The sequence below is a fragment of the Astatotilapia calliptera genome, chromosome 2 (genome assembly GCF_964374335.1).
Source record: "Astatotilapia calliptera chromosome 2, fAstCal68.1, whole genome shotgun sequence".
NCBI lineage: Eukaryota > Metazoa > Chordata > Actinopteri > Cichliformes > Cichlidae > Astatotilapia > Astatotilapia calliptera.
In genome coordinates, this window is record NC_137423.1 from 35,745,208 (window position 1) to 35,759,888 (window position 14,681).

At 38.3% G+C, this 14,681-nt stretch overlaps 2 protein-coding genes across 2 annotated transcripts; one reads left to right on the plus strand and one right to left on the minus strand.

Annotated features, from left to right (window-relative positions):
* Positions 1-2,041: 2,041 nt before the first annotated feature.
* Positions 2,042-7,666, plus strand: clic2 (chloride intracellular channel 2). Its single transcript, XM_026145775.2, has 6 exons — positions 2,042-2,366; positions 4,407-4,516; positions 5,059-5,184; positions 5,276-5,376; positions 6,173-6,354; positions 7,023-7,666. The coding sequence occupies exons 1-6, from the start codon at positions 2,313-2,315 to the stop codon at positions 7,182-7,184; spliced, it is 735 nt and encodes a 244-aa protein (XP_026001560.1). The 5' UTR covers positions 2,042-2,312; the 3' UTR covers positions 7,185-7,666.
* A 59-nt stretch (positions 7,667-7,725) lies between these two features.
* urp1 (urotensin-related peptide 1) lies at positions 7,726-10,894 on the minus strand. Its single transcript, XM_080289449.1, has 5 exons — positions 10,464-10,894; positions 10,141-10,269; positions 9,999-10,039; positions 9,666-9,771; positions 7,726-7,943 (listed from the first exon to the last, which is right to left on the minus strand). The coding sequence occupies exons 1-5, from the start codon at positions 10,651-10,653 to the stop codon at positions 7,912-7,914; spliced, it is 498 nt and encodes a 165-aa protein (XP_080145575.1). The 5' UTR covers positions 10,654-10,894; the 3' UTR covers positions 7,726-7,911.
* Positions 10,895-14,681: the final 3,787 nt, after the last annotated feature.

Genomic DNA, 14,681 nt, shown 5'->3' on the forward strand with positions numbered 1-14,681 from the left:
AGACCTTATACGTTTAGCTAAAAACGCACTACAGTCATTGGTTGTAGAAATTCAACTATGACGCAACCTCAAAGCCACAGGAGATCATTCCTATCTGTGGCCATCAAACGTTATAACTGCTCCTTACCTACAACTATTTTCACTTAGTCTGCAATATCTTGTCTGTACTGTACATAATATTGCTTTAACTTTAATATTTAATTCTAATTTAACATTGCAATTTGAGTGACTTATTAGTACTCATTTTTTAATATAGAGTCTACTTTACTTTCCATGTTTATATTTTATGCGAGCATCTGTAACAAAACTGTTTCCCTCTCAGTCTGAACTTGTGAAGGTATAGAAATGACAATGTAAGGCTACATTAGTCAAACTTTTGCTAAAATATTATTAGAAAAACAAAGTGAACAGGTGGAAGTAAAGGTAGTGACTAAACTGACTTTCTCTGTTCTCCTAATTTGCTTTTTGGGGTTGAATTTTTATTCTATTACTGGTTTTTGTGCCCTGTAAAGAAAACAGGCACAGTGAAAACAGTAAATTGAGTGTTGTTGAGTCCAGAGTTCACGGTAACGCTAACATCTTTGTGAAGTCGGATTTTGAACTCATTTGTAACACGTTCATAGTGATAGTACTAACAAGCTTTTCAGCAGCTGTTCGCTTTACAGTATTCACAATCTTACTTTAATAGCTTAGATTAGCACAGTACGTTCAGCTGAGACTGATAGGAACGACATTATAAAGATAAAAAAGCTGACCTGAAACACCCGAAAGGAGAACAAAACATCAGGACTGTCCAGTCAGTGTTTCACAGATCATATTCATCCCTACAGGCCACTATACTGTTCAGTGACTTAATAAACCATATTAACTCTATCTTATCTCTCACAGTGTGTTCATATATTACTGCTGCATGCCATTAACATTAGTCCACTCTCTCCCATAGTTTGTATTTTGTCCCAGTGTCTCTATCCTCTCCCCTTTCCTTTCCTTTTTCTTCTCCTTCGACTCACTCTTTACCAGGTCATTGCAGGTTCCTGCTCCTCCCTGATCCTGGCACTATTTCTGTTAAAAGGGAGCTCTTCCTCCGCTGTCGCCAAATGCTTGATCAAAGGGATCTTCTCAACATTCGTCTTTTCCCTCTAATATCGCAGGTCTTTACCTTACAGCAGGGGAGGGCAATTAAGTTTCCAAAGGGGTCACATAGGGATCCCACTGAGAAATAACAGCTAAAAGTCCATTTAAGTTACAGTGTTAAGCACCTTGATGTGATAAAAAAGCTGTACCTGCTTGGTTCCTAATCAGAAGGATACAGATATAATACAAATGATTAAACATTAATGAACTCCAGCTTTTGTTTTGTTTGCTAATACTATTGTTTTTGAAAAAATGTGCAGAGTAAATGTTGAGCACTGAAGAAGACAAATATTGATAAAGCCTCCACATAGAGGAACAGCACATATACTGAAAGCCATTTTTGAGGGGATGTAGCTCCAACAAAAAGTCACTTGTATTATTTTATCATTTGTTGTGTTTTTCTAAAATGTGGATTGTTATTTGGTTTTGTTTGTTCTTGTTTAAAATAAAATCATATATTTGTGAAAAGTAGAATGTAAAATATTTTCATTATGGCACACAGTGGAGTAGAATACAGTAAAGTACCACATAAATATCCACACAAAGGTAAATTGCTCCATTATTTACTACTATCTGTCTGCTGCTGGTTCAGTCAGCCATCTATATGTTGTATAAAAACTGGTTTCAAGCATATTTACATGTTATTAATGACTAAAGCAAACATTTCATACTTTCTGTCTCACTACTGCCCTTTAAAACACAGTGGATGTCTTCCATTAAACGAATTCTTTTATCTTAAATGCTGTTGGAATGAGGAGCTCTCATGAATTGCGCTCATTTGTGTGAGTCACCCTGTGTTATCATTTCCTGTGTATTGCAATGTGCAGAAGAGCTATTTTAAGCTCTCTCCTCATAGAGCTAGGCTCTGGGTATATAAGTGTGGGGCATGTACCCCGCCCATTACTCGGATCCGCCCTCTCCCCCTAACTTGTAAAATATGTTCAGAGCGATAGCCTCCAAGGAGCCCTCAGACAAACACAGGCAGCCCTGAGGTGTGAGACTTCCCCAGGACCACAGAAAGCACGTGAAACCAGAGGAGAGTGCCTCTACGACAGCACCACACTCAGCTTCCTCTCTTCAGCTTTGTGGATTTTTGCAACTGCTGACTTCGGGGGAAATTTTAATAGGAGCACTTGGACTTTTTAAATAAAACAGAACAAAAACTTTTGGGGGATAAAATGGCACTTCGACAGAGCTCTGATAAGGAGCCAAGCATCGAGCTGTTCATCAAGGTCAGTCCTTTCATGTCCATTTTAAACCTGTCAAAACAATCTTCTGAAGAAAAGGGGCACTCTGACAAAGGCTTGCTGCTCATTTATGAGTGTTGTCAAACAACAGTGGTCCACAATTATTGCCATAGAGGCAGCAACAATCAGAGGGCAGCTCTATTTTTGATTGGTGCTGTCCCCAGATACCATACGCTGCAGATGTTGGGGTGTTTGTATCCTCGGTGTGGGCCATAGCTGGTTTCTTATCAGAAACACTCTCCAACTTATCAGAGCACACCCAGAAGGAGCAAGAAGCATATGGAGACTGGCCTCAAGCCTGGACAGACACACCCACCTTAGTTACGCACACATTCAAATACAGTCATCTATCTAAAAGTCACAAAAGTTTCTCTCTTTTTTTTTCTTACTTCTTTTTTTCTTCTGATTTTTTTTCCTGATTTAGTTAGTTGAGGCACAAGTGCAGAGAAACTGTGTATTCTGAAATATGCAATAAGGCAGCTCAATAGCAAAAACAAAATAAGGCAGTATAGAGTGGTAGACGTGCCATATTTCAGCCACTTAAACGTGCAGCTTCTTGCCAGATGTTGGATGAAAAGTTAAGTAACACTCTCATGTGGAGCTGGAGCCAGCAGATAATCCAGTCATCTTAGCATAAAGACTGTAATAACTGTCCAAAAAGTAGCAGAAAAATACCTCTAAAGAGCACTTATGAGTTATATCTCATTACTTAATATAATGAAGAATGTAAACAAAGTCTAAAATGGCATGTTGTCGTTGATGAGACTTGATAAGAGCCCAGAATATAAACCTGCTTAAAGCTACAAGTGATATTTTTTACAATTTTTGCACAAATTCAAACAAATGGAAACATCAGCTGACCGCTGATCTTTCTGGAAGTGAAGTTACCACGTGTTACCATAGACAGGATAAAGATGGAAGCAGCGTGATGTCACATGTTGGATTGTGAAGTCCTGTTTTAAAGATACGAGATGAACTCCTTTGCAGTCGGCATCTTGCCGCTTTGATACTGAACGTGGCACACGCTCACTGATCAGTGAGTTTAATCTTCCTTTCTGACACTTAGAATGAATTTAACATTTTATCCAGTACAGCCTGAAAGCCCATAAGCTCATCAGGAGTGTTTACACAGGTCCCCAGAGAAGGCTATTGTAACCGCATATATTGCTCCCTGGTGGCCTTTAAAAAGAACTTTGTTCAGACCCAAAGGCTACATCCATCTTTAAAACTTTATCTTTTATCTTCACATCTTTATCACTCCTGTCAGTCCAGTTGCTGCAGTGGTTTTGAAAACCCCCAAATATTCACTCAAAACAGCCAATATGAGTAGGACGAACACAACCGACAGCTGGAATCAAGTTACAGTATTTCAAAACTTACCAAGAAGTCATCTGATTTCTCTCACTTTCTCTTAGCGCTCTCCTTTTTCTCTTTCTCTTTTAAAAGAGAAGTCAATTTAAACCTCAGGCTGACAGAATCTGTAGCAATGAGTGTGTGCTCTATTTGAGATTGTCAGTGATATCTAGAGAATCTCGACTGATAGGAGCTCCCTAAATGTTCACATAAGTTAATGTGGATTTGCCGTAATTTGTGTCTAACAACACAAATTCATATCAGTTGCTTTGTATTCGGTGTGAAGAGGCGAATACACATCTAGCTAGCAGTGATTATAAGCTAAGCTACGCCAACTAGCTTTCTTCAGGTTTACCACACAGACTTGAGAGTGTCATCAATTTTCTCATTTAAGCAAATCATTTCCAGACATTTCACACTGTTATTTAACATATGGTCAATATGTGGTGGACCTTTAAACTTCTCTGCGTTGGTGTCGGTTGTTTTTCCGCTACAACACAATGCCAGGGTTTCCCCTCCTCCACATAGGAAATCGACTGTGTGTATCCCAGACGCACCTTCTCAGCTCCAAAATAACTTTATTAATCTGCAGATGAGATCATAGAGAAAAAGTGAAGTCACTTAAACAGAACATTTTGGACTCATGGGATATTTATTTCTTGTATTTTTCAGGCTGGACATGACGGTGAAAACGTGGGGAACTGCCCTTTCTGTCAGAGGCTCTTCATGGTGCTGTGGCTCAAAGGAGTGAAGTTTACAGTGACCACTGTTGATATGAGGAAGTAAGCACTGCTCCAGTGGAAAAAAACACTTCCTGAGCATCTGGTCGTGGGGACTTTCACACAAAACTCAATTATGCGGAAAGCGAGGGAGAAATTGAGAACCTTTTTGTGTGTGTGTGTGTGTGTATGTCAGTAATCTAATCCAATTGAACGCCTATTGACGTTTTACTCGCTCCGTTCTGTAGAAGTTTGAGGCAGGAGCGTACAAAGACCTCTGTGTCACTTTCAAACAATCACCTCCTTTAATTGAGGCTTTATTGCGTGAATTTCTCAGGGCCACTACGTGCCAAGCAAACATGGTTTGGAAACTTTGAAAGGATACAGATAATTAAGTGATTCAGAGCACACACAAAACAGGCCTTTAAAAAGGCAGCCCCTCCCATCACTGTGTATTTTCATAACTAAACTAATAGCCAGTGTTGACTCATTAATTTAGAGTACAATATTTGATTCTGACAGTCTTGATAAACTACTATTTTGGTATGCTTAAGAGAACTCAAATTCTCTCCTCTCCTTTGTTCATCAATCTGTGTCATCTCCAGGAAGCCAGCTGAGCTCAAAGACCTGGCCCCTGGGACTAACCCTCCTTTCCTCCTCTACAACGGCACCCTCAAAACAGACTTCATCAAAATTGAAGAGTTTCTCGAACAAACGCTGGCCCCTCCCAGGTACCGTCACGCTTAATCATTACATAAACATCTTATGATGTTGATGACGGTTCACTGAACCGATGCGCTCTTTTCTGCTCTCGATTTGCAGGTATCCTCATCTCAGCCCGGTAAACAAAGAGTCCTTTGATGTGGGAGCGGACATCTTTGCAAAGTTCTCCGCTTTTATCAAAAACAGCCCAAATAACGCCTGTAAGTTAGATTTAATAGACATGCAGCATTGATACAATATTGCTATGTTGCAGAGTATTGAACTGCATTTGTGTTTGCATGTTGGTTCAAGTCAAGTCAGTATAGTTAAAATGAGCTTTTTCTCATTACACTCACTCTAAACTTTTTTCCCAACATATTTTCAATTTTTCTACAACAGAAGAAACAAATAAAAAAACCAGACGCACACCCACAAAGCAAACAAAAGAAAAAAGCTCCTCCAAATCAAAACATGGAAACGTGACAGTCCACATACACCAAGATGAAGCTTTCATAAAGAGAAAAATCCTAAAACCTCTATTTGGATCAAACCTCTGGACAATTAAATTCCTTTACAAACTTCAAAACATGTTCAAAAACCTGTTGAAATATATTTTGTTTTACATAAACTATTATATGTACTAAAATATTCAGCCCCCTTTTTTATTTGCTGCTGTGAAGGATTAACCACATTGACCTGACGTTGTCATCATGTATAAAGATTGTGCATCTCAGCATCAGCAAGATTCACCCCAAATGTGCTAAAATATGAGACATGCTAACCGAGTTTTTGCACGTTAGATAGAAGTTTAATGCAAAGTAGGTTGGAACTACATAAATTACAGTAGTGGTGTCACTGGTACCAAGGACAATATTTCCCTCAAATGCATAAAACTGCATAAAATTGAAGCTCTCACATAAAGTACAGGTGCCTGGTAACTGCTTTTAAACGCAGCTCTCGTGTCTGACCAGCAGTGCTTAAAACACACCATGAAACCTGTCTCTGTGTTTCTGACAGTACAAGAGAAAAACCTGCTGCGGGAGTTCAAGCGTCTGGATGACTACCTGAACAGCCCCCTCCCCGAGGAGATCGACCACAATTCAGTGGAAACCATCGCCGTCTCCAACAGGAAGTTCCTGGACGGCGACAGGCTCACCTTAGCTGACTGCAACCTGCTGCCCAAACTGCACGTTATCAGGGTGAGACATCTGTGCACTAATGGCTGAAAGGAAACAGAGGTGGAAGGAAGGAAAAAATCATCTGATCATCTAAAGTGGATCAGAAGAATCCCTGTGTGAACAGATAGCTGGACACTTTGTTATCCTTATTTAATCCTGATTATTATAATTTAAACTGCAAAATACAGTAAAATAAACTACCTCAGATGGAAACTCAATAGTTTTCCTGATCTTCTCACTTTAATAAATGCTAAATCTCTGTTCATGAGTGTGTTTGACTGCAAACTTCTCCCAGACCATCAGTTGTGCAACCAGACTTGGCACACTTCTGCTTCTGAACTACTGAAGGTTTTCGCCTATGTCAAATATTATGCTATGATTATATTGCCTAGCAACCACCTAGCAACTGGCTAAAGTGACCTGCTTTTAGCATTTATGTGCCTGTAACACTGTTTAAAAGCATCCTCGTTGATATTTTGTCTTAGTAACCTAAAGGAATAGTACATGACCCATGTGTTAGGTTTACTTTCATACATCACTAAACATCTAACAGTCGTGAAATTTGTCTTCTTTTATCTTGAAGGCCTGAACCTATGATGCGAACTACTAAACTTTGAATGAGATAAGTGCTTGTTTTAACCGATCCCTGGACTTCCTAAAACACTTTCCTCTCCACTTATTTATTTTAGGTTTCTGCCAAAAAGTACTGCAACTTTGAGATTCCAGCCCATTTCACAGGCGTGTGGAGATACCTTAAAAACGCTGACGAGAGAGACGAGTTCAAACAGACGTGCCCGGCCGACATTGAAATTGAGAAGGCTTACCTGAGCGTGGCCAACAAGAGGAAATAAACATCTCACTCCTTTGTTCTGTGTTTTTTTTTTTTTATCAATTGTAACCATGTGTGTAGAGATGGTGATCTGTAGAGGGCACTGCAAACTTCAAAAATAAACTGTGGCAGTGAACCAGACACCCTAAAATCCTCAAGCTCATATAGCTTTAGAGCTCCAAGACATGCCAAAGTCAAATGTTTTGGCATTTACTGTTTATCCAGGTCACTCACAGACAAAAAAAGGCCATATGTGCAATTGATTGTTGATTTATATTTAGTAGAGTTTTGTTTATAGTGTAAATATCAATATTTTTTGCATTTTACAATCAAAACAGCCACATAGAAATATGTATGATTGTGTTAGTGTGAGCAATGGCTGCGTAAACAGTTCATTTTTATGTAAAACACTCCTGTATATCTTACTGTGTACAAATACAGTTTCACTGAATTGTCACACACTGTCACACTAATGAAAATAAATACCACATTTCTTTGTCATAATCTGGTTTCTGTCATTCATTTGAACTTTCACGGGTAAAACCAGGGAACGCGAAACGGCATTTCTGATATTCAAGTTTATTTTCAGCCACAAAAAAAACCTTTTACAGCTTCAAAAATATATCTTCTGTTGATCCGGTGCAGACGATGAATATACCACGTGGTGGGAAACAAAACTGGTGATGAAGAGGGAGAGCGCTTCAAACCAGGCCGTGCTGAAACCACATCGTACTTGCTGTCTCTGAGCTCTAGTTGGTCACACAGTATTTCCAGAAACATGCTGTCGGGGACATCAAAGAGAGAAAAAAAGATGTTACTCGCATCTTTTATTTGTCAGTTTTTTCCCTTCAAGGTGTTTTTCTTGTTTTTCTAGACTAACTGAACATATCTGAGCTTTGTAATTGCATTAATATCTTATATATACTCTACTTACTCCTCTGTAGTGTAGTGCACATGTTTACAGGATAAAATATTATCTTAAATATTCACAGGGAGGTTACAGATACAATACAAATACTGAACACTGTTTTGTTTAATGCAAGGGGACCTTTATTTGTTTGTTGTTTTACTCAGTTACTATTTCAGTAATAAGTTAAGATGATATTTCACATCAGGGACATTTCCAGTGATACAGCAGCGAAGAGATAGCATGCAAACAAAAAATCTGATAATGTTAAAGTTTGAAATTTGCATGTTATCTACTGGTGCACTGTATTTAAACTATGTAGCATCATAGTTATTGCATATTTAAATATAACATTTCAGAAAGCTGTATGTTGGTATTTGGCTTTAGAAGGTTCACTGTGATATCTTTTAGACATTTTTTTTCCTGGTGGTTTTTAGTGAATATGTATGGATGTTTACAATAAAGCCAATTCAAGTCAATGTCAAGATGAGATTTCTTTTTCATTGTTTCAGGTAGAAATCTTCCCTTCAGCAGCACTCATCACGACAAAACTCTCCATTTTAATTTCCATGCACATATCCTGAATGATTATATACAGGGGATGTTCAGATATCATTCTGGGTCTTACTTATAGATTATTTTATAACATGGGATTTCCAGAATCACTTTATCGCTTTATCCAATATTTGGATTTTGGTTCTGAAGAAATTATGCAAGTGAGTCCAAATGTAGATAGAGAAAGTATAACTTGCGTATGTTAGAAAGATCATTTGTTTACCTGGCAGCAGAATTTTCATTGCAAATTCAACTCATACAACCCACATCTTCAGTCTCAGCTGACTGCTGGTTTCGCTCACTTTATAAACAGTAAAGTTGTAAAATAAGCAAAATCAGCAGCTTTACATTCATTTTCTCATTGATGATTTGCAAACTGTTGTGGCTTAAACTGATTAATGATCACGAGCACTTTTCACAGAGAATTTCAAACACTGACTGACACACTGAGAAAGTAAGAATCATCACTATAGAGGCAGGAGACGCTACGGTCTTTTATGACCATAGTGTACTGTCTATAAGGCTGGTGAAACCTGCAGTCAGCTGAGGTTGAACAAATCATCTAGATTAGTGGAAAGTCTAGATATAGTCAAATATAAAATCAGCCTGGTAACAATCAACCCACTGAACGGCTTTAGCAAATATGAAGGAAGACATAAAGTTTTGGAGATTTATAGCTTTATCTTTTTGCCTTTGCCTTCTATTAAACACCATAGTAGTAGCAGTAGAAATAATATTAATATTCCTAATGCGTGTAATCCTCTGGAGGAGTTTCATGGCAATATCTATTAGTGAAATGTTTTAACCTTTCTACCTGTACTGTTTCACCTTAATAAAAAATGTCTTTATATCATGCAAAAGCTATGCTACATGTGTTATAAAAGGTGTTAAATGCTTAAAGCTTATACATCTGTCATTGTTTACAGTGTAAATAATTAATCTTAGCTTGTGTTAAAAACTCCATCCCAGAAATTAAACATCCTTTTTCACTCGATCGTTGCGTTTCGGTGGCTGAGCAGGTGTGGCATGTGAGTCACGCACCTCTTTTGTTCGTTTTCGGGAGGCTCTGCTCTGATCTGAGGAAACCCTGTGACCGAAGCTTCTCAGCGGCAGCCAATTTCAGTACAACTTCTTTCAGCTCCTCGACCTAAAAATAAGCAAAATGATGATTTAGATGCAGACCCTGTGTTCACAGGGACACTGTTTTCACTGGCATAAACTCGCCTTTACCCACACATTCAGAATACTCTTTTTATTTTATGATACTTTGAGCTTCTCATTGTTTCAACATTTCTGCATCTTTCACTTGTTTTTGTGAAAGACTTCTCTGTCTATGTCTTATTAGTGTACAAATGTGCAGATGATCAAACTCACCATGTTTGCAAACTTATCCTGCTGTGCTGAATCTTTCACCCCTGAAACGAGTTATAAAATTTAGAGTTGTACAATCTGCTTTCACCACAAAATTTGATGATTTTTTTCCTGTTTATGTGCAAATTTATGTTTTTTTTCTAACCTTTATTCCATGAGTCCCTCCCTCCATTGTGATGCACCAGTAGGGGATAAATATTATTCACATCTCTCTGTTCGCCTTCTGCAGCATTGGTGCCGTCCTCCACTTCTGAAACTAGTTTCTGAATGAAATCTGTTCAGATGAAACATATTTCTCATTCATTTTTCCATTTTTTTTTTTATCACACATCTCATTGATAAGTTACAATGTGACTGTCCAAGTGTTGGGTGACAAGAGATCAGGTCAAGAGATTTAAAAATGGCACGAAGAAATCAGTAGGAGAAATATAACCTGAAAAGAAGAAAACAGTTTTAAAAGTGTCTTACCTGTCTGTGGCTCCAGGTTGGACTCAGGGTAAAGGGGGAGAGCGCGTGTCCATGTTGCTGAACAAATCACAGCTACAAGGTAAAACAGAGCTGCAGAAAGCATGGTGTCTCTGTGTTGATGACCAGATCTGGACTCATCTCCCTTTACTCGACCGAGAACTTCACTTATATATTCACAGGGCCCATCCATCACGACCTGATCGATGCACTATCATCTCACCCAGCCTCCTTCTTAATGGTCTTGACGCGATGGATCAGGCGTCATAGACACAATTTAGGGGACCCTGTCAATTCATCTGAAGCCTATCTGCGCTTGTACAGAGCAGCCAAACAAATGTTTACTCTCCGACAATAATCAGAGGCTGTCCAGAGACGCCGTGATGGCACCCTTTCTACGTGATGGGCTGCCTGAACGTGTCATTGCTCATGTCTGAGATCACTGGGCTGGTGGAAGTGTGTCACTGAAGGTTTCTGAGTCACTTTGTGAGGACATCAGTTATGACTGAGGTCAATACTTATAAATAATACTTATACAATACAATATACAAAATACTTGACTTATAAACCATAATACAAGTTATACATGTGTTATTGTTTTTGTCATCCCTGTACAGACATCAGACCAGCTGTTTCAGTTTTAATTTCCAAATGAGTATTTCTAATCTCTGTAGGCTTCAATGTGCACTGCTACCCTTTCAAAATAAAAGTCACTTATAAAGAAAACTAAGTCCAGCTTATTGTGAAGTATAAACTTTAAAATGTATGCATTATTATTATTATTATTATTATTATTATTATTATTATTATTATTATTATTATTATTAATTTATTTAAGCAATTTGGCTTTGGGGGTTTTTGTACTGTAGCAAAAGATATGTATCAAATCTGGGACAAATGAAGTGTATCTTATCACATAAAAATCTTCTTTAAACAGACTATCTTACTGTGATCTGAATATTTTTGTGTGTACAAAAGAACATACTTTTCATTACCGGTCTATATCTAGACCGATAATGAAAATGTAGATGTTTCAAAACTGCGGGTTCTTCAAATTCAAGTTCTTCCAAAGTATTTGAACTCAGTTTTCTCCCATTTCTGTGTGAATATGAGGTACAGCTCATGTTAGGAAGTGACATTGTAAGTGCTGGATATAAATTATAATACAATGCTGCTCCCTTCTGTATGCATGCGTTATAAAATGCAACATGCCAAAATGTTGGAAATTATCATTAGAAAAAATTAAATATGCATTGTTGGCAATCACTAGAAGTTATTTTGGGGAGAAAAAAGGACAGTAATCATTCTAATGGACACACATAAAAAAAATTAACATTTTTTTCCAATATTTTTTTAAAGCAGTCCTCCTGCTTGAAGGAGAACTGTTTGATTCACCTGCCTGCTGGCTCTCCACCACTCGATTTTTTTTAATGTCTTTCTCTCGCTCTGAAAACCTGGACCCGTTTCTGCAGAGCAGCACTTACCTGAGTCAATAATACTTTGTAGTTTCAGGTTTGTGTAATAAAGATTTCATTCCTGTTTTTATGATGAAGAAAAAAACAAACAAACAACTTGTCATCTATGAGGAACACAAGCAGGGGAAATGAAATTGATCACAGGCAGCACGTCTTTCACAGTGAACCCTGACTAAAGGCAACTCAGATCAGCAAAATGATTTGGGGGAATTTAATTTAAGTTATAGTTTTGCATCTGCCGTATGTAAACTAATACTTGTACATATTGGATGTCACAGCCTATGTTAAGATGGCGATGCAGGGGTTAGCACTGTCACCTCACAGTGAGAAGGTCTTTCAGATCCACTGGTTGGCTGTGGAGCATGCATGGGTTCTCCTGATTCCTTGCAGTCCAAGGAAATAGAGTTAGATTAATATGTGACTCTCTATTGGCAGGAATGATTGTTTCTTTGTGCTAGGTTGGCAATGCACTGGCCACCTGTTCAGGCTGTGAACCACTTATTGCCCTGTGACAGCTGGGATAGGCTCTAGCCTCCCCTGCACCTCTGAATAAAATGAACGGATGTCTGCATTAGAACAAGGTTAAACTGCATCATCCATATTAAATCAAACTTTAAATTATAAATAAATTAAATAAATTATTAAAGAATTTATTTATTTATTATTTATTATTATTATTATAAATAAATAAATTATAAATAAATTATTTACTACTTATAAGTTTAAATTTACAATACAATATATTTGAGTTTGTAAATCAAAGGCAAACTCAACAAGAGTGGCACATTTAGAGTTTTCTGTTGTTTGAGGAGCCTGGTGGCTTTTGTCAAACTGAAAGATTCCTCATGCTGAGATGAGTGCGCATGGCCTCAGGTGATTTATTGTCTTCATGCCTCTGAAATTACAGCTGAAAACAACATTTGATGCATCTGACAGCTGAGCAATGAATGGAAAGAAGCAAAGACACAGCAAAGGTTCAGGTTTAAGGTCAAAAGCTCAGTTTCAAATGCACAAATAAATCAAATTATTTTAAAAAAAGGTAAAGAAAAAATAAAAGATAAGTGCTGTAAAAACGAATACATCAGTTATCTGTTAATTCCCATAATGTGGAATTTAGATCACTGTTTTACATCTTTATTTGACTGGAAACAGTCAAATATAGCCTAGTCTAACGTGAAAAACTCAGAAGTTTTGATCATGATGAAATCTCCACAAGACACTGTCATGACATTACTCCACCCAGGCATGATCATCACCTCCAAGACAATAAAACCCCGATAATGCAGGAGCTTATTGTGATCTGGGAAGAAGGTTGGAAGACGCAAACAATAAGAAATATGCAAAGTACCCAGAGCTGATGAAGAAATAGCAGGCTGGAAGAGTTTGAGTGAGCCGATAGAGGGTTGGCTGCAGAGGTTTTGCAGGATGGTCACTCTAAGTCCTTAAACAACCGTGAATTACAGGAAAGCCCAGAAGGTGTCTGTGAAGCCACAGAGAAAGCCACTAGGACACAACTCAGGGCTTTGGTTGGCTGACCAGGACCATGGTGTCTGATGTCAAAAGACCCGGAACACCGCATGATCCAAGGAGTATCACTGAAGATGTGTCCCAGAGAGAGGATATAAAATGTTTTATGAGAGGCATCTGAGTGCTTATAGCTGGTCAACAGCTGAACAGGAGCAACTTTAAATGCATTTTCTTAATTTGGTACCTGTTTAGGGACTTTTAACTTCTGTGTTTTGGTTCATGATTTCATGGTTACAGTAAGCTGAGTTTTAGTTTTATTGTTTGGTTTTCTATCTGGTGATTCCACAGCTGAGTGGTTATCACATTCGAGTACAAAAAGGCCCTGGTTTGCACCTGGGAGGAAACACAAGCAGACACACTCTTAGTGAAGGTGCCAAAACTGGATAAATAGGAGGGTTGCATAAATTATTTTCCAGTTTAAATATGTGCATTGTCCACTGTGGTGTCCCCTTGGGGGGAAGAGTGCAGCAAGTGACAACACCTACCTCATTTCTAGTTCCTCTATACTTTAACTATTCATGAAGTCTATATAATTTATCATTCTAGAGGTCTTAAATATTTGGTGTTTATTTAGCTTCAGTTTCTACTTTAAGTTCATTTCTTGTGTGTTCAGTTCCCCCAGAGTTTATCCAGTTGTTTTTAATGTCAAGCTTCTGTTTTATATGTTTCTCCTCCAGTGTTCGTTTGTCTCATGTCAATGTGCGTCATAAGCAATATTAAAGAAGACTTGAGCAGAAGGAACTATGGAATAAAAGGAAGCAAAGAGGACACCTATGTTAGTCTTTAACAAAAGCAAAAGGACACTGGTGCAAAGTTCACCAGTGTCATGTTGCTCCTTCTCTTCCTTTTCTGCACCTCTTCGCAGGTTTGGATAGGGGGGTTGCTTCTGCCACTTGTTCCAGCCAGCACACCTGGAAGCTATCTTATTTATTCTCTGGGATTCAAAAGGCCAAATGAAACCTTCACTCAGAAGTCCCACTGAACCTTAGCCCTTTTCTTCTCAACCATCTTCCTGACTTTTATTCCAGTACACTGTACTTACATTGTCAACAGATTGCTGCAAGGTGTGGTCTCAGCATCACCGTCGCACATTCTGCAGTTTGGATCCTGCAGCTGTGGATGTGATGTTCAACGCCAGTGCTGTCCTTACAAACACTAACAGGAGTTCTTGAAACTAGTCACGTCCCTAATCTTCTGTCTGGTGTAGGGCCTTTCTCGA